Source organism: Sturnus vulgaris, chromosome 9 (genome assembly GCF_052056855.1).
Source record: "Sturnus vulgaris isolate bStuVul1 chromosome 9, bStuVul1.hap1, whole genome shotgun sequence".
NCBI lineage: Eukaryota > Metazoa > Chordata > Aves > Passeriformes > Sturnidae > Sturnus > Sturnus vulgaris.
The window spans coordinates 22963784-22988720 of record NC_142251.1 but is presented as its reverse complement, the minus strand read 5'-3'; the positions used below and the strand labels follow the sequence as shown (position 1 = coordinate 22988720).

At 39.2% G+C, this 24937-nt stretch overlaps 1 protein-coding gene across 6 annotated transcripts in view; it reads right to left on the bottom strand.

Moving 5' to 3' along the window:
* KCNT2 (potassium sodium-activated channel subfamily T member 2) overlaps window positions 1-14958 on the bottom strand; it is a 116619-nt gene extending 101661 nt beyond the window's left edge. For 5 of the 6 annotated variants that reach the window (XM_088170137.1, XM_014885803.2, XM_088170138.1 and 2 more), the window contains exon 1: window positions 14752-14957. In XM_088170137.1, the coding sequence (XP_088026263.1) occupies window positions 14752-14846 (95 nt within the window). In that variant the 5' untranslated portion in view covers window positions 14847-14957. Of the gene's footprint in view, window positions 1-14751 lie in introns of all 6 variants that reach the window. The other variant, XM_088170141.1, reaches the window with a different exon arrangement.
* Window positions 14959-24937: the final 9979 nt, after the last annotated feature.

Here is a 24937-nt window from a genome sequence, read left to right as displayed (position 1 = left end):
ATCAGCTTAAAAGTCACAGAGGAAAAGAAACTAACGAATAAGAAGGTAACAACTTGAAAAAGAAAATATAGCACAAACCCCTGTTTCATAAAGGAATGTACAGCTACAACAGAGAGCCTTCTAATAGAATAGAACAGGTAACTTCTTATTGACATAGCAAGGCAGAGTCTGGTTGCACCTTAAAGCAGAAATAAAGCAAAGCAAAATTAATCTTTATTTGCCTTGAAACCAGACAATTAAACCACTAATCCAACAACATTTAATAAATATTTTTCAAATTGTATACATCTACATCTACTAATGTTGAACTCAAAGAAATTATAAATCCATATACTTTACTCTCTTTCTGTGTGTGGATATATTAATTGTTTAGGTAAAAATGTATTCATCAGTACTTATTAACCAGACTCTGACCTCTGTGCATCTGGTCACAGAGATGCTAAAAAAAAACCATATGCATTTTCCCCCTAAGCAAACATATATCCTACTCCATTAAATGAAATTTTTGCTGTTTGTCTCACCACAGCTTAAGAATTCACCTTCATATCTCATAAAGCAGGAGCAGAGGTAAGAACTTTGATTTGTTCTCACTTTTCAATCTTCATCCCTTTGTTATAAGGAAATTAGTCTACTTCAGTAACTTTCCAAGCTCAGATTTCCTGATATTATACTGCATGCACCCTTTCCTAGGATTTTATCTTGTAATGCAAGTGGAGGGTATGTATTTTTAACAAAGAAAGGGAAAAGAAGTATGAACAATTTCCAGGATTGTACGACTTGGAAAATCAAACAGTTCCAAGGCCTTTAATAATTTTTCTTCCCTTCCTAATATGTCTATCGAGCTTTCCCTCCTGGTACCTCTGTGACTGAACTAAGGGTCTGAAATTGCATTGTTACAGCTGAAGTTGAAAAATTACCTGAAAGGCAATGCAAAGCTCAGGACTTGCAGTTTACCAACTTCACTGGAAGAGCAGGAAGACAATGGTTATGTTGCTACCTGCACTTTACACATCCAATCCACTCATTTTATCATAGGTACTAAGAGCAAACAGGCCCTTCTCTTGCATGTTTTTGATTCAAATCCCTGCTGTAGCCTGGGTTTCTCGCATTGTCTGTGGTCACTTGCTTATTTCAGCACTCTGGTCTTCAGCTCTAAAAGCTTTCCACAAAAACTACAAAGAAATAAAAGTTATAAAATCATGCTCTCATACCTCAGAGTGCTGTGAAGTGTACATCATAATCACTAAAATGTGAATAAAACAGTCTCAGTTAAAATGATGGAGTGTAAAATGCCTTGTCTTCAAAATGCTCCAGATTCTTCTCACTAATGAAGCCGTGCAATAATGGCTGACTTGGGGGAATTTGATGAGAAAGGTGTAGCCAATTCAGTCTAGACTCAGAGATTAAATAAATTAGTCTACCTGGAGTTTTGGTTTTGTTTTTCTCAGAATCTTTTTTTTTTTTTTCAATTCTGCACAGTTGGAAAGGAAATTAGTACAATTTATCAATAGAATAATTTTATTCCAGTTGACTGTATTGAACTATTTCTCCTCTGGAAATGGAAAAGTGTATTTCAGATATATTCAAATACACTGTTAAATAGCATTCCTACTGTATTTATGGAGTCTATTTATGCCAGTATTTCAGCATTTATCCAGCAATCCCACTTATGCTGCCATATAATGGGTGAGATGATCAAATACCAACGGGAAATTTTATATACCACTCTGGCTTCTCTCTACCATGCCTTTAAAAATCACCAAATTTTCAATGAAGCTACTGAATTAACTTCAAACACATATGACTACATTTTTTTTATTCTGAAGATCAACTTGACATGTAATTTTATTTTTTATGCTTACCTTTGTAACATCTTACCAAAATCTCAGCCAGACTTCAGAGTAAGATTTAGACCTTCTGTCTATGGTTAGAGAGCTATGTAGTAATTTATGAGGCACTTATTTGTAAGGTTAATGAGAGCAGAACTTCCTCTTGGCTACCTAAATGCCACCTACTTTAATGATAGCTTATCTCTGATGATAAATTACTTTTCAAAGTAAAGCTTTACACACAAAAGAAAGAATATTTCAGTTTATTATTTGGCACTGTAAACTTCAGCCTGGGGTATTTTCCAATTAAAATAAGTGAAATTAAAAGAAATACTGGTCATACTTTGGTTCTTAATATAATTAGTTTCCCAGACTCCTGATCCTTCAAATTAGCCAGTTTACATTCTCTTGAAATAATACTTGAAATGGGACCTGGTGCTAAGGTTTGCAAGAAAGCCAAGTTCTCTTGCAACACGCAGTTCTCTTTTTTGTATCTGCTTTTTGTTTAGCATTGGACTTGTAGAGAAGTTGTATTTACAGAAGCACTCAAAGCATCTCCATCCTTAAAATACTGAATAACAAAAAATTAGCATATTCTTTTCAACATTTTGACTGATACATGTCTTATCTGTGAACCTCTCAATCTCTTAGAACATTTTTAGATTGTCAAACACTGGTGGCTAAGCTGTCACCTGAAATATTCTATTTAGGAACTGACATATGCATTTCCATTTAAAACATATAAAATAAGAGGGGTACACTGGCAGAATGCTCCATGAACCTCAGTATAGGATAGAACAGGATGGTTTCCAATAATTTTTAGCTATACATACATCCCAACTCTTTAGGGGCTGAAAATGTAGTCATGCATTTATCATGATTCATTTATCAAACTGAGACTTAGAGTAATAAACTATTATTTCACATTCATAGTGAAAAATTCAGCACAGAATTTACTGGACTTTTGTTTCAATTGTGTTTCTATTTTACCTATTATGCCTATATCTATTCTAGTGATAAGTGCAATCAAAGATAGCTTTGAGTTTTCCATATATTGGGAAATCCCTGCAGTTGTATCTGCTGCTTTAATAAGTTATACTGGATCAAAGTGCAATAAATGAAGATGATCAGAAGTCATGATACTGTATTGCCTGGTACTTCAATGGAAAAAAAACTCTTCCACTAAGACTGACACCCATGAAATGAACTCCTCTTTAGAAGAAGGTGGTACTCAACCTGAAAAGATGAAAATCTCTCTGGAATTACTTAAAAATAAGCTTACATGTGCCTCAATCCTCCATAACTGTCAGGACACTTTCTGGCTAACTTTCTTCATGTAGACTTAGTAGGTGTACAGTATTTAAATCACACGTAGGGAACACAACTCTGGCCAAAACAATAATGTACACTAGTGATGGAGAATTTATACAAATACACTTTAGGTGGCATGGCAATCTCACAGATCAAACACTGGTGTTTGGCTTTCACAGTTTCCTAGTTTCAACTATAAATCTGTTGGAGGTGGAGTGACTAGGAAAAGAGGAGAGCATGGCAAATATGGAACAAAGCTGCTATTTGGGTTTTTTATTTATCTGTAAGGAAAAAAAGCCAAAACATTACACAATGAAGCTTAATTTTTATAGCTTTTTCTTGATTCTAGTCATAGCCAGCAGTATTCCCAAAGGAGAAATGTCTTTAGTTAATAATAGCACTCTTAAAGGTAATGATACTATATTTTAACTTTTTTAAGAGTTTTTAGTACTTAAAAATATTACACCATTATCTTTTGAGTCTATTCCAAAATTATGTACTGACCATTGTCACAAAACACACAGGAGCATGGAAAAACATTACATCAGATCACTTAAATTTTTCTTGCATGTTTAGTGCCTGTCCAAGATACATTTTTCCTTCTAGTTGGAAAGGATTAGGTAGGATGCAAGACAATGACATCAAAGCCAATATATAAAGTTAGTTTAAAAGCTTAAGTCTTTTTTTCTGTACTCTGCTCAATTCCCCATCTGTCCACGGGTTTACTTAGATTAACAATATTTTTATTATAGGGCAAAAAATTATGGGAACCATGCCTGATCTGGAAGGGAAAAAGTCATAAGAAGTCAAATGAAATTTGTCAGGAACTTCCCACAGACACCTTAACAAGCCTAGAAAGAACTTTTCTGAGATTCCATTTATAGCTGAAGTGTTAAAAAGTGAAAAAGAAAAAAAAAAATTATACCACATATGCTTTTTACACATGCCCAGGAGCAGGGTAACTTTATAAAAAGGAGTGTCTTTTTAAAGTTACATATTGAGACAGTCCACATATGCAATCTGGAAACACTTAGACAACACCCCAAAATATGCCATTAGGATGCCAACAACTTTGAGAAGTAATACAGGGCTGAATATCAGATGATAGCAATTTTGCTGAAATGATGGGAGCTGTGTACACTTGCAGTCTCCCACAAGCATGCGTTTAGCAGCCACACAAAAGGCAGATTTAACAGATAAATACAGAGAAGGAGCATTCAGACAAAGACTCATGAAGACATAAACCAAAAGCCCAGTACTTGACAGGAGGTGTCTCTCCTGATGCCTCCCACAGACACACAGAAAGTCTCTCCTCTCTTTCACAGAGAAAGGTTGTGGAGACTCCATTCCCTCTACCAAATCATCAGGAGAAGAGTGCTGATGACATTTCCTGCTGATGACTCCTTCCAAAAGAATTGCACCTTGAGACAGATCTGTCTTCATTCTCTAGTATTTAAAGCTGCTTTGGCTCCAATGATGACATCCAGATGGAGGATAAAATATGTAGGATTTCTGAAGTAATACTTCTATGTACTAAACATACATACACAGTGCAATATATCTAACAGTGGATTGGAACTGATTCTTTCCTTTCAAATGCAGCCTGATACAAAGATATGATTATTGTTTTACACGGAAAAAAAATTACAAAATTTTCATATAAATTATAAATGTCTCATTAAGGAGTGGCAATGATTCAAGAACTCTGAACGCATAATTGAACAAGTGCTTTAAAAGTCATTATTATCTCTAAAATGTCACCTGTCTGATACTGTTCTTTCCACAGCTAACAGAGTACATATAATTACTGACTTCATATAAATCTCAGTCTCCTTACTCAGAGTGAGCTATTACACTTCCTGATTAATCATAAGGCATGGTTTTAATTACCTCTTCATTAGTTTAAGAAAAATTTAAAATATCAAGTTTCACAATATTTTAAAAGTTTAATTCTGTCATCTTTATTCATATTAAATAACACTTAGTACTCTCTGAAGTAAAATGCTGTTCATCAGTTTTATGGCTGGCAGAATAGTTTGCCCAGTATTCAATTTTTCAGAATAATGACGTCAAACTTTCAAAATGTACCTTGTGTGTGTTTAGAAAATCATTTAGCAAGTGCCTTTAGAATATTGGCCTAGTCAATACAAACACTATTTTTTTCCCCTGTAAACATAACTTCCAAAACGAATGCATAAATTTCAGATTTTCCCGGCTTTTTTGACAGTCAATTTACTTAAGATCCCTTTAGCTACCTAAGGGTGAGGGGGGTCAGGACAGGTGCTGTTCTGCCACCTCGTTTTCCAGTCTGACACAGACTTTGTGCTGCTCACACTCACATGGGATATCCGGATACAAGGAGGAGAGGTTGTGCTCATGGACAGAACTGGCTGCATGGATGCCAGGAGGTCTGGGAGCCAATTCTCCAATGTCTAGGGTGACACAAGAAAGCACAGCAGTATTCCCAGTATTCCCAGCTCTCTCCATCTGGCCACTTTTGTCACTGTAAAGCGGCTCTGCCATGTCAGAAAGGAAAGGAAATTCTAAATGCACAGTTCAGCTAAGCCTGAAGTCAAGTCAGCAGGGTGCTACACGACTCTATGTCCCCACTCATCTGCCTTAGAAGAAGACATTCATGCTCTTATCTGAAATTAGGAACAAAACCTGAGGTTTTCCACAACCTCAGTCTCAGACTAGCCCATGCTACATCCCAGCAGACAGCCTTTTAGAGGCTCCTGAAATTTTCCTCTCTTCTACAGGTTCAGAGGTACTTCCTCCATAATCTGAAACATTCCCAGGAGCCAGCCTTGTTCTTCCTACATGAAATGCTCTGCCAACACCACAGTGAAATCCCAACATTATGAATCACTAGTTGAGCTGGTCACAGCGACAGCCACAATTAATTGTCTTAAATGGATTAATAATGGTCACATGACTTTAACTCACTTTGTTGTTCTTTTCTGAACTCAAACTGATCTGTCAAGTGCCAAAAAATAGGAAAAAAATGAAGGAAAAGCTAATCAAGACTTTAAAATTAATTCCGTGCATTTTGAATGTTGTTTGTACCATTTTAGCTAAATTGTAATTTTCATGCAATCTGCGGTCAGCGCCAGTACAAAAATAAATGATCATGTGGGTCACTGAATGCAGTCCACAGTGTCAATGAGACACACGGTACCTGCAATGGCTCTTGTGAGATTAGCTTCTCTTCTATGATAATTTTATGTGGGTGAAAAATCTACTTAGATTTTGATAGTCTTTATAAAACCAGGTTGACTAATCAACATCTGCACATTACAGTCATTTGCTCCACTTTTTGTGTTTGTATTATGTTCTTTGAATTACTACTGAGAGAGCAAAACAGTAATTAAAGACTGGACATTATCTACAAAAACAGCTTTTCAAAAGATATTTGTTGAACTGAAACCCCTTTGAACAATGATCAAATTCTAGATTGCTGTACACAGTGAAAACATAGCTTGCTCACTTCTCAAAAGGGTACATTCAGCTAAATATAGAGCTTAGCCTTTAGTCCCTCTGTTAGAGCTGTCTCTGCTCCATGGTGAGAACTACAGGGCAAGAGTGATAAGTGACCAGTGCCCTCAGCTTCTTTTGAATTTGGTGTGAAGATGAGAAACTAAATCCCATTCCAGGGTCAGGGAACGTTGTGTATCAGCATTTAGGTCGTTATTCACAGCAACCTAAAGCATAACCACAGTGTTCCATCTGCAGTGCAGCTTATTGGTTTTTTTCTCATTGGCGTTTGGTTCAGATTAGGTTTGGTAACTCTGGTTTTGTCTGTACTGCAGCTTTCTTGAGCCACAAGGGCAAGAGAAAACAGTGAGAATAACATAAAATCTCTAGAACACTTTTGGTTATTAGGAACAATAAATGAGTGAGGATATTTTATAATGTTTACTACTTATTACATACTTTAACAACTGCTATGCTGTGAAGGAACTCTGTAACTTTAAGCTACAAATACAGCAAATGCCATTAACTTTAACGTCATAGAAAGCTAAAGGGCAAAACTCTTTTCTTTGAAAATGCCAAAGGGGTTTGACACAGGGTACAGAAACTAGGAGGGAGGGCCAGATTCTCCTGGCAGAGCTAACCCATAGCGAGGACTGTTGCTCAAACTGTGTCATTGTCCCTGCCAGGCACATGACCCGTGTGCCCGTGTGCTGGTGGCTGCTGGAGATGCAGTTATTAATGGCTACATCTGGCAGGTGATTGTCACACCCAGGCTCAAGGATAGGCAGTCTTTTCTTTCTTGCTCCCTCAGTAGATAACCTGCACTGATCTTAACCTAGTGCCTTCCTTCCACATCTTCCATAGCTTGGTACTTGGCAAGGCAGGCACAGAGATGACAGACTTGGCAACCTGCTTTCCACCACAAAAATACAGCACTTCCCAACAGATATCTCCCTAAGTGGAGGAAGGATTTGTCCCTCAAGATACTTCTGAGTAAATAATAATATCACTGTTTTTATCTGTGAGGATAAACACTGGGTTTTGTCTCCTAATGACTGTTTCTGTTTTATTGCTACTTCCCACCAGGAAGTTGACTGCTAACATAATTAGCAGATGATTGCACGGGGGAGGCTGAAATCTTTAACAGCTGTTTTAAGGCATTCTGCACCAAATCTTCTGTGCTGCAGAACACTTAGAGCTCTTGAATGGCATTCTCTCCAATGACACAGATTATGGGACCATGGAGTGAAGGCCTCCAGGAAGGACTTGAATTGTTCATTCACTTGAGAAAAAGGTGAAGAATCCACATTTAAAGTGTTTAGTGGACTACAATAAGCATTTGGGCATACTGTGTCAGAATTCAGATAAGATAAAGATCACCGTTGCTTATGAAGTCTAGAAATTAAATGTGTAGCACAGAAATGGCTAGCAGATTGCACAACTTTACTCTTTCTATAAAAGGAAGTTTAAAGCAGACATTTCTGATGTTCCAAGTGATCTATTTCTTTGTTAAAGGATAAAGGGAAGACTATGAATCAATGCTACCATTTGTTATGGAAGAGTCATTATGAAAGGCAAAGTGCAGCACAGAGCTTACTATTATAAAATAAATAGTCTTAATCATTGGATGTGATAGAATAATAATCATAAAATTAGGAGGAAAAGAACGGCTTTAGCTCCCTATGGAGTATTATAGAGTCTGCCAGATGTAAAGTAGTATGTGTCAAGTTGGAGATGGAAAAATAAGAGCTTTAGCAATAAGTCTATAATTAAGTAATGATTGAAGTACCAAGTACATTTACAAACTGTGCATCATGTTGTCCCAGAGGAGGAAAACTACTTGTCTGTGAGAGTTTTCAAGATGAGACACTTAAATGGTTTGTGCAGTAGAAAACTTGCTGGGAAGTGCTACCAACATCTTCTTTGGACAGATCCAGTCATAGCAGCACTGAAATTCCTCTTTTCTTTCCATGTCCTTTCCCAATTCCACACTGTGTGCTAATTTAAGTGGAATATAGAAACACAGAAACAACACACTTTGGCCTCTGTCGTTGCAAGAAATATGATAAAATACAAATTAGAATGAGGCCAATGGCACTGCCTGTTACAAAGCATTAATTCCTCTCCCTTACACACCGGTGTTTTATCTGTTATAGGGACCCAATCAAGATAAATTTAGGAGGAGAGTGAGTAGGGAAATACATGAACAGTTTACTTTCCTTGGACTGTGCTCCTAAGCCTGCCACAAGAGTATAAACTCAGGCCTCTTGCTGTGGTAAATGCAGTAGTTTTACAAATGTAAATTTTTTTCTTTATTATTTTTTTCTAAGCAGTGAGAAAGGGCTTGACCTGTACACACAGCAAGTTTTTTCAGGGTTTAGGGCAACTCAAACTTTTCAACTACTACTATGCAGAGGCCCACTGCAAGATATGAGAACACTTGCTCTCTTAGAGAATTAGACAGTTAAGATTTTGAGCAATTTCAATCAAAATCAAGTTTCTACATTAGATTTTAGGCGTCGTGGTTTTGAAAATTTAGTTACAAGGGCAAATCAAGATAAATTTGACAATATCTGCTCAAGTCCTTTTATTTGTAGCCTCTATTAAATGAAAGAATTCCTGTAAGTTACTGTGCTTTCTAAAATGAGGAGGCCAAATTGACTAATGCATTTCTTGAAGGAAAGAGGAGGATTATTTTGAAGAAACTGCAATAGAATTTTCTTTTGAGGAAATTATAATAGAATTTTTATACAAGTTGAATCTAGACTCAGTTATTTTAAATCACTTGAATCAGAAACGTGTGGGCTTTTTTATCCCCTTTTAGTTTAACAATCTCAGGTGATTTCCAAAAGGAAAGGCAAAGGGAGTGCTTTACTCACTAATTCTCACCATGACAAATGACTGTTAAAGTGCCTTCTGAGATTTGCAGTGGGGAGCTGCTCCTTGAAAGTCACCAGTCAACATGACAGTCAGCAGGATACAATTGTCCAAGTGATGTGTGGAGGTGTTCTGTATTATGTGAATCTCCTTCCTTTCCAGATAGGTGGTAATGTGCATTTATGTAAAAAGCACACCAGAATGGAGGGCTGATTTTAATTTAATCCTATAAGTACTCAGGGTAAGAACAGTTCTTTCACAAAGGTAAAATTTAGCTCTATAGTTTTAAAATTAAAGTATATACTGTAGCAAAATGACTCAAATTTTAATCTCAATACAGAAGCAGGATTTGAAATGAATTTCCAGTACCAGTTAATGTTCTTGTTATATCTGCACAGAATAGAAAAAAAATTACAGAATTGGAAAATGCAAATTTTTGTTCCATGACTGAAATTGTAAAAATATCTTGCAGCAGCATATAAAAAAGTTATGAAATCGGATGCTTTGAAGGTGGAGGTTGGACTACCCACAAGTTATCTGTTCATATTGTTTCCTTGGACACTCAACTGCCAAACCACTCCTGCATAGTGCAAGACATTTTTGTCAGAGCAGGCAGAGAATTTGAACAGTTCATCAGAATAATCAGTCATGCTTCAATGGTGGGAAACATTCCTGTCTTGCTAGAATTCACTAAACCAAATGCAGTTTTTATATCTTCAAAAGCTTCTAAAGAAAGGATTAAATGTCTGGACATAAATGATTTAAGAAATGTGAGGTAAACTGTGCTCTGCAAGATACTAAAGGCCTTAATAAAAAGGTGGTGATATGGACAGAATGTAAATGCTTTTAATTTTGAACTTGGAATTCTTTCTTTACACCTCTAGTGTGCTGTGGTTTGGCTGTTTTGAAGCACATGGTAACTATTTAGGTACACAAAAACCTCTTCATTGTAGCTTTCCCAAACTTACATGGGAACCTGAAATAAATATCCTCTTTTCTCCCCTCCTCCGCACAAATTATTTACCGACTTTGAACATGTCACCTCTTCACCAGGTAGGGTGTTTTCTAATTTTATTTGTGTTGCTTTTCAACAGAGCTGGTAATGATGACCAGTACGGTTATGACACGTTTCATTGCATAGTTTAATATTACAATCACAATGTAGTGAAATCTGTCTGAATTAACAGGTGAGTAATAGTGCTAATCACTCAGTTCCCTTTTATTTCTGCTCACTTCCCAGCAGCCAAATTGAAAAGTAAATTGTATTATGATGGTCAATAAACATCTCAGAATATCGAGTAAATCAAACCAGTCTGTTTCATTTTCAGATACTTTCAATAATGAAAGCAAAATGTAAGATTTGCAAAGGGATATTAGCGATAATTCTAGAACAAGTGAAGAAGTCAAGGATCCAATCTTCTCTTTACCTTCAGCCCAGTGCCTGGGATATTTCCATGGCCAGAGGAAACCTGATCCACTGCCCTACCTGCCACAGAATTCACCCACTTGACACACACACACATGCTCTAGCTGGGCTGATCTTTTACATGCTGCCTTGTAAAAGTGTTCTCCATATAAAATGAGTGTAGTGTAAGCATCAAGCTTCATCTCCAGTTTTCAAAGGGAACCAAGATTCCTTTGAAAATCTAGCTTTGCAAAAACCAAAACTGGTTTTAACACCCTTTTTCTGAAAAAAAAAGAAAACCAAACCACTCAGCAAATTCAAGAATGCCAATAAATTATTCGAAGTAGCTTTCTCACTGAACAAAATCATTTGTCAAAGATTCAGCATGTTCTTCTGCACACAGCAACTTCTTTTATGAAAAATAATATACAATCCAATTTGGCGGTTTGTGGAAGATGACAGCCCAGAATCCATCTGTTACTGAATCCAACTGCAAGGCTGGCTAGGAATCTAAGCTATGAAAGCAGAATTTTTGGGGGGAGGGGACAGAAATGCAAAAGCACTGAAATGATGTTACTGTATTGAAGAAATACAGGTAAGGAATGGATCACGAAGTAGATAGCAAAAAAAGAAAAAAAAAGAAAAGTCTGAGTGAGGCTCCTCTATAGGAAAGGTCCCTAAGGGAAAAAAACAAAAATATTAGAAATCTGTCCTCAAACAGGTAGAGATCTAAAAACAAAATTCCTGAATGAGAGCCCTGTTACATTCAGCTAAGCATTTTAGCACATGTGCATTTTATAAATTAATAGGAACATTTAAAAGAAATAGGTGATCAAACACTCACCCTAAAGAAACATAACTATTAAGGTTTCAAAATTGAACTATAAAATTGAACTATGGCTATGTCAGAAACATAGCTTTCAACAAAAAGAGGAGAGGTCACACAATCTCATTTATTATTAAATACTACCATATGACATATAATGGCAAACTATGCTATTAAAACTGATTCAGCGACACAGAATCCTGGGTGGGTTGTGGCAGATGAGAGGAATAATCCCATCTCCTCTCCACTCTAAAAAAACCAACAAGCACCTGAAAAACAGGAAATGGATCCTATGGATAAAAAGCCAGCATCTTTCCAAAAAGGGCATAAGGGAAGGAAAAAAGAGATGTCTCCAAGGATGAATAGATTGCAAAGATCAAAAAGAGAATGGAACTAAGACAAGACACAGTTTGGCTGATAACAGACCTGAAGCTCACAGATCACACAGATGGAAACCCTTAGCAAACATCACACTTCCAGAGTTGAGAGCAAGTGGAATTAAAAAGTGTAGTGAACTGCAAATAGGCAGAAAAATATTTGCAGCATCTCAGCCAAAGTCCAATACCTAAAATGAACTATCTTAATCATGTGCAACCATCCTAAAAGGCTACTTTAACAGTGTTTCAGGATTCAGATATTCCATTCCTAGTTAACATCCATTCAACTGAAGGGGTTACAAACAACACCTCTGGCAGTATCTATATTGCACAATGCTTAGAATAGACTACAAAGGATGTGCTTCACCAAAACCAACCAAGAACCATTTACCTAAAAGTACAAAGACAAGACAATAAAGCAGACAAAAATAATATATACTTGTACATATATACCAATCTTTGCAGACTAAAAGAAGCTTATCTCAGGGTCCCCATAGGTCTGCAGTCTTTCTCATTCAATATTTCCTGAAGTATGTCTAATATTCTACATATTCCACTTGACACTATTTCTAGGCAGAGCATGCATGCTTTTTCTATAATAGATTGCAGCAATATTCCAGCAACATAGGAAGGAATGAATATTTCAGTATTACACATGATAGCCTCCAATTCAGGAAAGTAAGAATCTGGACAGACAAACAACAGATAATACTCAAGATCTTTGTAAGAACGGCTCTCGTTCAGTTACTGGAAAGCTGGTATCCAAAAATACTGCTATGGTAACTTGGAGAGCTGAGGACAGAGAGCTGCTATGACAGCCTCATGTAAAACACAATCTAGCTTGCATTGTGGGGAATCCCCTGCACACCTTCCTACCACTGTGCAGCTGTGCCCAGCCTCAGCACAGGACAGTGCATAAAGATCTAGAAAGCCATTTACATTTTTATATTTCAGATTGCGCCAGAGATCTTTCTTGTAATGCTTGTTGGAATATTAATGAAATAATTAAAATTGACTATTAATTTTTCACCAGTTCCTTGCTGCAGTTTTCAAATGGTAACCATGCTCTGGAAGACTTCTGTGCTACATTTCTGCTATCAAGATTGCTTTAAGGATTATTTACTTTGATTTTGTTAAGTGCACATAGACCTGAAACAGACAATAGCTAAAAGATGCTCTGGGTTGTACAGTTACACTATTTGCTCTTTGAGACCACACTGTGCTCCTTCTGTAGAAGGTAACTTCATGAAGTGCAAATCAAACAACTGGCATCAGGGAAGTGCTTGACAGAAGTTTAAACTCGAGGTGGAAAAAGTGTTAAGCCCCAGAGTGATCCAAAAAGGTATACAAAGCATATTTTGTAAATTTTAGCCACCAAAACCCAAAACTAATAAATAAAATTGTTAAAATAAGGAAGGTTGTGGACTTTTTTCCTATTCCAGTAGGAAATAAGATGAAGGTGTAAGAGCTAAGATTACATTTTCTAAAATCTTAAAGAATCAGAAGTAATGACTACATTATAGTATACTTACTAATTTTTAAACAGTAAAACCATGCTTTGATAAACATACTATTTAACTCTCCATTATGTAGCTACAATGCTCTCATTTCCAACCAACAGCATTCATTTTTAGTGACTATATTAGGATATCATTAACCATTTCATAACTGTCTGAATAAACACCATTTTCACCGTACTTCAATATAGAGCATATTCTCCTAAACAGAGGTAATATTTAGTTACACATTTGCATGATCTTGTGATTAGCAATCAACAAGAACCCACATTTTTTCAGGAAAGTAGTGAAAATCTGAACAACGTAGAACATCATTATAATCAAAGTTTCTGACTGCCAAGTTAAAGACATACTCTGACAATGCAAATCTACTGAATTAAAATCTATCTAATATGCTGCCGATTTTGCTTTTCTGACATTTGACTACAAAAGAGCGTTAAGACGAAGTGGATACGACACATAATTTTGCAAGATGGGATCATGTAATAGTCTATTGAGACACAAGGCTGTATGGTCCAGCAGAGTGGAATGATGCTGGTGCTGTTCATGAACGCTGTTGATTCAACATTTTGAAACTGAACACACATTCCTGGTTCGCTTGCTTCTTTCAATGTAACGGGTTCTCCCTCTGCGATTCTTAAGGACAGCATCTGACTTGAAACAAACAAATCTTTTTCTATCAGGTGTGATTAAAGATACTGACAGACTTGAAAAAATTCATCAAGGAGTAAAATCACAGTAGTTGCGTCCATGCCTAGGATCCCAGCACGGAAAGAAACTGCACGCGAAGCAGGCTGGACAGCGAAAGGATACTGCAGTTAGCCTTTAGACAAACGGGAACGCGTGTTTGGTTTGGGACGCTCCCTCTGTGAAGGTTATCCCAGGGACACGCTCACACCTGTCCTGCCGTGCCGTGCCGCTGCCGGGAGCGCTCCGGAGCCTGCGGGATGCCCCGCGCTCGCCCAGGGGCTCCGGCCCGGCTCGGGCGGGGCGCGGCACCGCAGCCCCTGGGCGGTCCTCGCCCCCCATCCCCGGCAAAGTTTCCCCCGGGGCTGCGCTCCCGCGGGCGGAGATGCCCTTGGGGAGCGCCGCCCGGCCCCGCGACCCCGCCGGGGACACGGCGCCCCGCGCTCACCTGTCGTCGCTCTGCCAGCCCTGATCGCCCAGCAGCAAGTCCCGAAAGCGGTACCGCGGCGGCAGCGGCGGCACCTCGCTGTCCAGGTCCACCATGCTGCCCGGAGCGGGGGCCAGGGGGCAGCCGGGAAAGAGGGGAAGCCCCGCCGCGCTGCCCGAGGAGCGGCCGGACCCGCCCGGGCGTGCAGCGGGCAGAGCCGGCGCGGCGACAGCGGCGAGGGCTGCGCTGGCCCCGCACAAAGGCGCGGCGGGGCTGTCCCCGCGGTCCCCGGTGACTCGGGGGGAGCCTCTCGGCCCCGGGAGCCAAGTCCCGCCCCGGGGGGAGGCAGGTGCCGGCGGGCGGCGGCCTCGGCCTCGGCGGCGGCGCGACCGCCCCCCGCCCACGCCCACCCTCACGGCGAGCGCGCCGCCGCGGCCCACAACAAAGGGCTGTGCCACGGCCGGCTGAGAGACACGGCAGCGGGCTGGACCGCGCTCGGCAGCGCCTCGCCCCCCGGGCAGCTCCCTGCCATCCTGGGGCTGCCTCGGGGGTGCTTCCCTGCAGGCCCTGAGACGTGAGAAGCGGGCGATTTACCACAGGTAGCGACCGCACAGCCCCGGTGTTGGTGGCGCTGGGGTCACTGAGCGCGGCTGAGCTGCCGCAGCCTCGTGTGCTGCCCGCGGTGCCCTGGCACACCTGGGCAGGTCACACCTGGGAGTGCCGGCTCCTCGGAAACGCCAGGTGCGAGCGGGCTGAGCGTTCGGTCCATTTCTGCGTCTGCTGAGTTGGGAACAGCTAAATTGCTGTTGGACGTAGCAGGTGGTGCCGGCCCTGTAAAAAAAAAAAAAAAAACAAACACGAAGAAGTTGAACTATTCCCATGGTTGAGATTTGCAGGTAATGCATGAAAGTGTGAGACACTCTAGGAGTATTTTAATTCCATGCTTGACTGATGAAGCACAAAATATCAATATGGTGATTTGATTGAAAGCACTGGAAGTAAGAGAATTGTGGTTTTAGATTTGCCGTTAAAGGGTTACTTTAATCTAGACTGTCAAACTAATCATCTAACGTTCTACTAAACACTTCTAATAAACAATTTTAGTAAACACTGACATTACTGCAGTTTCTGCAGCCTGTCCTGATTAACTTCCCTAGATTAACTCTTCACCTAAACTATTCAGTTGTAGCAGTCATTTCCTAGAATTAAGTCATGCTTAATCTTAACACTGGTCAGTTTCTAGATTCAGATTTTGCTGGATCAGGAGCTAAGTAATAAACAAGAATTTATTTCCTAAATATGGTTTAAACACCATATATTTAATAAGGGGCTGGCATGGATTCATTAGGTTTATTGAAGAAAGAGCCTTGTATTTTCCATTCATCTGGATTTCTGTGTGGAAGGTAAGCTAGTTAAAAGCTGGACACGCAGGATCAACTCAAGTATGGCAGCCTGGAGTGTGTCATGTAGCAATGTGCCCTGCTGAGAATCCAGCTCTGAGCTCCATGCTGTGATGCAAAGATTTCCTCACGTAACCAACAGGTAGCTCAATTCAGAGCTCAGATCGTCTCTGCTGTTACAGTCACTGCATCTTTCCTTGCTTCTTTAGCAGAGCTCTTAAGCACAGCTTCGGTGATTGCTGTTTCTTTAGAGAGGTGCAGTATAGAGTCTCAGGACCTATAAAACACTGGGATCACTGGACTGTGATGCTTACCCTTTTTCACAGCTTGCTGCACTCAGCATTTACAATGTGCTTCTCAGAAAGCCTTGTTAGTTGAAGCAAAACAGATGCACCTATGTGGCAAGAGTTCAAAGGTAACTTGCTCTTTGCTTTGGCTGATATGGGAAATAAATAAAATAGCGAATTATTCTGCATCCATGTTCTTGCCAGTTTTATCACGCTGTGTTCTGAAATCAGAGCTTTCTAAAAATCTAATTAAAAAAAAGTCAAGGATCTTTCATTAGAATATTTGTTATGTGCTGCCCACTTTATTCTTTCTCAGCTGCTGCTCCAGTTAAAGGGGCTCTCTCTTGTAGGAAAACGTTGTTTCCTTTCTCTGCCTGAGTGTCTTTCATCTTACGAAATCTTGAGGTGGGGTGCAGGCTATATGTTAAAATGTTTTGTTATAAAAGCAAAGCAGTTAGGCTGACTGCAGTCGTTTCTGGAGTCTATGAATCCTAGACTGGCTGGGAAATTAATGGTGTTTCTACTCTATCTTCTAGCAGCCTCATTAATTTTTCCACCTGAATTGATTAATTTAACATGTGTTTTCATACTTGAGGAGCTAAGTAGCAAGAAAAGCTTTTGCTCTTTTTCTGCCATGGAAATGCACTTCAGACAGGTAATAGCTGACTGGGAAATGAGCAACCTGGTGAGCAGTTGAGCAGAGCTAATAGAAAACAAACTCATTACTGTGACTATAGTCATGCAATTTATACAGATGCTTTAATTCTGTGCTCCCAAGTAATAGAAACTCTTTGCAATGTGAAATGCATTTTTACGTGTCTGCCAGTATGATGCTCGATCCCTCTGAAAAGCTCTAAGTGTATAAAATTGGGCAGAAATGGGATTTTAGTTAGCTAAATCCAGTATTTTGATTAGTAACTCAAAACACTTGAGAAACTTTTGTCTTCAAGCCGAGGAGATGCTGAGTCATCTGCTTGGAGACAGATGCTGGTTATGAGCCATGATATTGGGTCACTCTGCTCAAGCCAGGTGTTCCTTGGTAGGTGTTAGTGTTAAAGAAAAGCTGTGAGCCACTCTCAGGAACAAATGTAGGTTTGTACTTTTGGGATGGTTCTGGCCCTGAGAAGTGTCAGAAGCATCTGTGACCTTGTCTTAGGGACTGAAAATAGACTTTAATCAATCTATTTTTTTCTGTTTGTCAAAGTGAGTAGGTACAGTTGGGTAGTTCTCAGTAGTTGACTGAAGTCTGAGAAAGACAGGGCCTTTAAGAACTGTGTAACTGAGTTTACTGCTGGTGATTGGATTTAAATCCTGGTTCATACTCAGGTACAGGAAGAATAAAAAGAGGTAGTTGGTTTTTCTTTTTTAGGTTACCATACTTTTGATGGCATATAGGTAAAACACATTGAAGCAATACAAATGGCTGCTGGAGTTTTTTAACAATTGTGTGGAGGGAAACATAGGTTATTAATACTGCTCTTTATTCAGGATGTTCTGTCCTTCTGTCTAAATCTGAATTATGCAATCTACCGTAATAAATTATCAGGTTAGATTTTGATATTTTGCTCAAAACACTTGCAAGGTTCTCTTTAATTATTGACACTCACTGGGGCATTCTTTAGTGATGGTACTGATACCTGAAATTATTCAGGTAAAACAAAGCCAAACTTTATTGGAGGGAGTTAGAGAAGCATTTTGGCCATGATATACTGCTCCATTTCTACCTCTGAATGTGTTGCTGGTCCTCAGCATTGAGGTGCTGAAATGGTCCTGCCAGATACAGTTCTGCCCTGTTGCCTCCATTGCTTTTCATGACTTAGAGACTTGTCATCCCCGGCTAAGATTATCATCCCAATCATTGTTTTTATTCTCCTAAATAATAGTCTGAGGTTGGGGGAAGAAAAGACATCGGTAAATATAATTTTTAAACAAAAGGGTGAAGAAGGATGAGGCGTTTATGGAATGAATGCACAGTAATCCTTTCAAAGAGTTCTGTAACATGAGTAACATGTATTTATTGTCCTTTCAAGGAAGGTAGTCTGGTATTGTCTGGATGGCATTCAGGTAACTCAGCAGACATGCACAAGGCACTTATTCTAAGTTGTAGTCTGGGCTGCAGTGGAAAATGGTCAGTGGAAATTCCATCTCTGCAGAGTTTGTGTGCTTATTTTTTATTTGTCTGTTGGTTTTACTAAAGGGTTAGGCAGGCAGGCTGAAAAACTGATTGGCTAAAAAAATAAATCAGGGTTATTTTGAGTTTTTTTTCCCAAGTCTCTCTTTTTTTTTAAATCTTTATTTTTCTTCCCCATAATTAAGAAGCATCTGGATGTTTGTGTTGCTATTGTGAACTTTGGAACTCTCACATTTCTGCCAGATGATCAGTTCTCACTCAAGTATGTCTGTGGCTTTGGGTTTAAGGCTAGAACAGGGAACTAGAGTACTGACAGTGCTGGCAGTCCATGGAATAGTTCTGCACCCTTGGCAGCTGAATAGAATATTTAGGGACTCAGTATTCAGAGTTCAAAAATTATTTGAGGTTTAGATTAGTAAACTGTACTTCAACAATCTTTTATTTACTTTGGCTGCAGTTTCACTTCCAAAATAGTTTGTAGAAAAAGCATCATGACTATCTGTTACAATGTACCTAGATGAAAGTCTGAAGGGCCCTTGCTGATAAATACTACTTACATAGAAAACTGAATTTCAGCATTAAGAAAGGCTTACATCTCAGAAAACAACGTGTTTTACTTTTTAAAGGAATTTGTTACCATTCTTTTTTCCAGGGGCTTTCAGACCATCAGCTGCAAAAGTAATCTCAAATCTGAAGTACAAGTGCCTTATCAGACTAAAATTAGGTGTGCTAGACTGAGTCTCAGCATCCTGGAATCTGAATGGATCTGAGAGGTTAAATCTAATCAGGAGCGAAACCTGGTGAGAGGTGTGTTTGGAGAACACTCACTGTTTACCTACCTTGGTACAGGATTGTTATTTAGTGGTGTGGAGTGTAGGACTAAAGAATACATCAGTGAATGTCTGAATGGATTTAAACTCATTGACTGCAATTTTGAAGTTTTAAAACTACTGCACACTGATAATCCTTAGTAATGGACCTTGGCCAGGATGCCAAAGGGGGCATTGAGTTGGAGGAGGGCAGGATGACCTGGAAGTTCTATACCCTTTGGTTTACCCAGTATTTGTGCTTCTTGAGGCTAAAGGAGAAATCAAAGGCATGTTGCTAAGCAGTGCAACATTTGTAGAGCCTACAGCACTTTGAGATTGTACTTTTAGATCCTTACCACCACACTGTCTTCTTCTTGCACATTTTCTTCATGTAATCTAAAATACAATTTCTTTGGCCCACAGTCAGTTACTGTTGGGTAAGGGCAGCCTGTTTTATCTTCTCCATTTTTGTGACCATAACACCAAATCTGCTAGATCAAGGAGCAACTGTTTATTTCCATTTCAACTCCAACTACTGCAGGGACTCTGCCTTATTCTTTTTTGTCATTTCTTATTCAGTGGTTACTTGTCTTGCATCTTTCCATAATAGCCTCTGTTTGCAGACATTATAATGTGAAAGCATCATCATTTTCTTACTTCTCCCTTGCTGCAAAGGAATTGTCACTGCAATCCCACTCTTTCACATCCCCTTCTTAAAAAGGACTTGCTAGAGAGTTAGGGCAATGTGAGCTTATTGGGTTTGTCCCTTTTTTTGCTTGCTAGTTTAAGTGTACTTTTGTTGCACCTTACTGGATTCTTGACTTTTGGGGATAAGGCCCATTTTTGGTTTATTCTCAATTTTACAGTACAGTCTGGGGATGGGGTCCGAGTATTACCATAGCATAAAAACGACAGTGTAGCCCAGTAAGCTTCTTCAGAAAGAAATGCTTGTGTCACCTCCTTGCTAGGTAGCTGGGTAAAATGCTGGGCTGGTAACAGGGAGAGTTAATGGTAACTTCAACTGTCCTTTAGGAAAGTGCAGCTGTTGGGGGAATACTACTTACATGTAATAAAACTTGGAAAAAAAAAAATCATAATCATAATTTTTTACAAGCTCCAGATTGCTCCATGCTGGCTTTTTTTTTTTAAAGAACTATTTCTTTCTATGCAAGTCTTGCTATTCTTATATACATTTAAATCTTTATTTATCCTATTTGCTTTTTATTGTCTATTTTGCATATCTCTTTATTTTATTGTCTGATATACCTTCCAGAGTTCACTGCTGCAGAGTTTGGAATTGTTTAAACTTAAGGAGGAAAAATATTCTTGGAGTCCTCCTATCTTTCCACTTAATGCCTGTTTTTTGGGGGTTTTTTGTTGTTTTTTTTTAATGGCTGCACAGTAGCAGTCTGTTCTGCTGGCACAAAAGGTTTGATAGTGTCAGAAACAGTAACAGACTGAAATAGCCCGAAGTGAGAACAGAGTTTTAAGGTCATTGTAAAGCTCCAAAGCTAGGGCAGAAAGTGAAATGAGGGATTTCAAATGTGATAATTCCTCTGAAAGCATTTAAAAAAAAAAAAAAGGAGGTGGTTTCATGTGTCTAATTAAATTGCAGTGTTGGTAGATAGAAGGCATTTTTTTCCATGGCCCAGTGAGCAGGACTCTACACTGCAAGCATGATCTTGAGAGTTGCTTCAGACACAGGGCATCCAATATGACCTGATCCTTTTATTCTTCTCTTGTGAGCCATCACAGAACAGATTATGGAAGGGACAGTGCCCACTTCAGGGCCACACGGGGCCTGGTGCACCCCAGCCTTCTGGCATCTGTGGTGACCTGGAAAGGAGCTGTAGGAACAAGAGAACAGCAGCACAGCGTCACAGGAGAGCAAACTGCTGGGAAATGGAGATAACCTGGGAATTGCCTTCCAGTGAATCTTCACTTGCCTGCGAGTAGGAGGACTGACTTCATTTAAAAGTAGGGTTACTGACAGCTGCTTTTATATAGGAGGAGAACATCTTTTTTTTTTTTTTTTTGCAAAGAACACCTTTTCAAGTAATTTTCACTTCACTTTTGAATATAGAGCACCAAGGCAGAAGAATGAGGTAGTACTTAAACACAGGTAATCAGAAGTAGGTTTATATTACTTTTAGAATTAGACATGATATATCTCCTGTCTAAGCACGTGCTGTTATCTAATTTACCTCAGAAGAAGTCAAAGGGATATTCCTAGAGAATTCCTAATATTGTGTTTCTGTTTGCAAGGGTGCTCTCATGACCCATTCTCGGTAAAATGGTCTGAACAGCCAGAGCTGTTAAGACAGGAATGCAAGTTCAAGCATCCAAACCTGTCTGAGAGTGCCTATGCCACAGCTGATCCTGTTAAAGGGGATGGCAAACCACTAGGGAGTTACCAAGTGAGCTCTGAAATGAATGGAAAGAAATGTATGGGACAAATGAAATTGGAACAGGAGGGAAAACAATGGGAATAGAGCAAGTGGTCAAAAACAGAAGAGGTGGGCTTGACACCGTTTGTTGTTGTACATTGATCCTCTGGCATCAAAACCTGTGTGGACGTGCTAGCAGCCTTTGTCCAGCTGGGGCAGTGGCTGGGCAGGTGCACAGGTAGCACTCACAGCTGATGACACCACTGTCATTTTTATGTGGTGCTTCCTCCCTGCTGTGGGCATTAGCAGGTGGTAAGGAGCAGCAGAGTACACTGTAAGTACCAACATCTACAGGGGTACCTGTGAGAGGAAATCAGCCATGAGAGGCTGGGTACACAGCTTTGTGTGCATGATTAGAACTTTGGGGGATTAGTGAAGAAAGGTTCTTTATTTATTAGGTGGTTATTAACATTTTGTTTAACAGTGTATTGCCCATACTGAACGTGAAAGTATATTCCACTGATTTCAAGTTATTTGTGTTCTATTAATAGACCAATAAACCAGTTTGATTATGATTTGGTTTAAATGAAGTAAACTAAGCAGTTTTTCCCTGTCACTCGCTTTGGTTGTGATTGTAGCAGTTATATGATGTGTTAATGTAATTAGAAGTGGCAGAAGTTGTATGCCAGTGGGAGGAGGGACAAATGCTGAGGTTGCAAAGACAATCTCACTATTAATACAGTGGGATAGGGCATTTTCATGACAATTGTTGGGTAAAGCTGTGGCTGATGCTTCTGTGTGCTCTAATGAGGTTATTAAACTCAAGTGTGACAGCAAGCATGCTGTTAGAACATGCTGAAATTGTACTGGCCAGAGATGCTATTTCAGCTGTGGCTAATTAAGCTCCTATTACTAGTTTTCATTAGTCCCCTATGGACTTCCTCAGACCTGTTTTCCTAGCACAAAATGGCTTCCAAACACTGTTCTCAAAATTATTCTGGTTTGAACAGACACTCTGAACTTTGATGTTAAGCCTCCATGTTGAGTAAGGAACTAATAAAAACCTGAGTAACTTATTCTGACCTCACACTGACTCTGCTTTGTGGAGGAGTTTTGGGCAAAATAACTTCCAACCTGTACTTTCCTATGATCTCACACCTTGACATGCAGTTTTGCTTGTACAGGGAGTATGTGCTGATAGTGTGGCTGGCTGGCTGTGTCCACAGCAGTATTTTGAGTGCAGTCACACCAGTTCTCAAAGCAGTAGCTCTGCTTCCTTAGATAAAATCCAGCTGTCTTTGGTTGCATAACTGCTTAGATATTTCTGCCTTTCTCATGAGTAGGAGGTAAACTCTAAAGATGAGGATTTTTTCTCCTTGCCTTAGAGGTCCTGAGGCATGGTTTTTCGATGTGCTGTTTTGGTAGAGACTGGAGGTGGCTAACAAAGTGAGACCCAATTAAAGATAAGAGATTTTGAACTGATAGCCAATGAAAGAAGTGAGGAAGGAAAGAATTAAGCTCCTGATTCTATTTCCATTTGCCTAGGGTAAGTTTAACAAATGACCTAAGAAGATGACAAACCCAGGACTGGCAAGGACTGAGCCTGATCCCTTGCTTTGTGATTGAAGATGGTTTGTTTGTATAGGCCTGTGTTATGCATATACCAATATTGCTTCAAAGCTTTACCAGCTGAGTCTTCTAATTTTCAGTGTAAATTTATTCACAGACATTTTATATCTGTTTTTGCATGCTGATGTTACCTTTTAGATTAAATAGTTTTAGCATTGCCTGTATGTATAGAGAGCAGTCAGGAAATGTATGTTAGCATTTCAATTCCAGTTCTGGTTCAGCTGTACCTGAAAGTATCTTTAACTGTATTTCAAGCCCATAATTATTTGACAAGTGGTTTAATAACCCAAAAGCAGTTTGACAAAACCTGAACCAATTTGAGCTTCATGACATCAGACTATTTAATACTTAAAACTGCAGAAATTGCAAGTTTGACAGGTACATGAAATACCCATTTACTGATAAGGTGTGCACTAGTAACTGTAAACTGGATGCAGATCGATCATCACAAGGTCATGGAGCACGGTGAGAGTTCATTCTCCACAAGAGTCATTTGTCAAGGGGAAGGGAAAGGAAGAGACATTTTGCTCTCTGAAGTCATTTCTATAGAGGGAACAGCTGAATGCCAGTTTTACTAAGACCATTTCTTAGAACTGGTGACTGAAAACACAGCCCAAAGTTAGAAAAAAAGTATTCCACCTGCATTTTAAGAAGAGGAAAAGTTTTAACTGCTGTAAATGCTGTGGAATTCAGGTTTTATTTGAGATCTCGTTTTTATCCTATAGCACCACACTAACTAAGCTAGTGATTTTTAAGGATAGGCTATGTGAGTTTTTGGGAACATACAAAGGATGGATCTGTGTGTACTCCTTCCAATCAGACATCACCACTGTGGGGCATCTGGCCTGTAGCTGTTTTATGTCCTTCTCCTGTGAGCACTTTATACTCGCACATTTTTTCCCCCTAATTCTCAGTCTCAAGTAATTCTCTTCATATGATTTACATTTCCACTCAAGAGCACTTGTAAAACCAAGACATTTCGTGAAACTGTTGATAAGGCTGTTGCTTACATAAACCCATGGGAAGATCCTTTGTTAGGCATATGGTTCTTTTTGCAGTTTTATATTTTTCTTTCATTATCTGTGATACACTCCATTTAAATCTTCTCTATATTATCGTTTCTTATGTGATACTGAAGTGCTTCAACATCACCTGGGTTTATTTAATGAGGAATATGACCAAATAAATTTCCTTTGCTGTGAGTAGTTGGTTATCTTCTATAAGAACCAGTGAGTGACCCCTAAGTCACTCTGTACTTTGGCTGCTTTTTATTTTGATTGTTTGCAACATATATTTTGAATTATAGGTGTAGAGAAGTTCATTTTTACACACAATTAACATGAATTTGTTTTCTAACTAAGCATTCAAGAAACAAGGAATTACAAAATAATTTATTTGTCCAACTTTTAGGTATCAAAACACATAACTTCATATGATCCTGGAAGGGATAAATATGGAAAAATGTGATGTAAAAACAAGCAGACCACAGGGAAAGGAATGTGTCGACCTAAATTGCCAGACATTTGTTTATTTATTCATTTAGCAAGGTTTAGAGAGAGGGTTT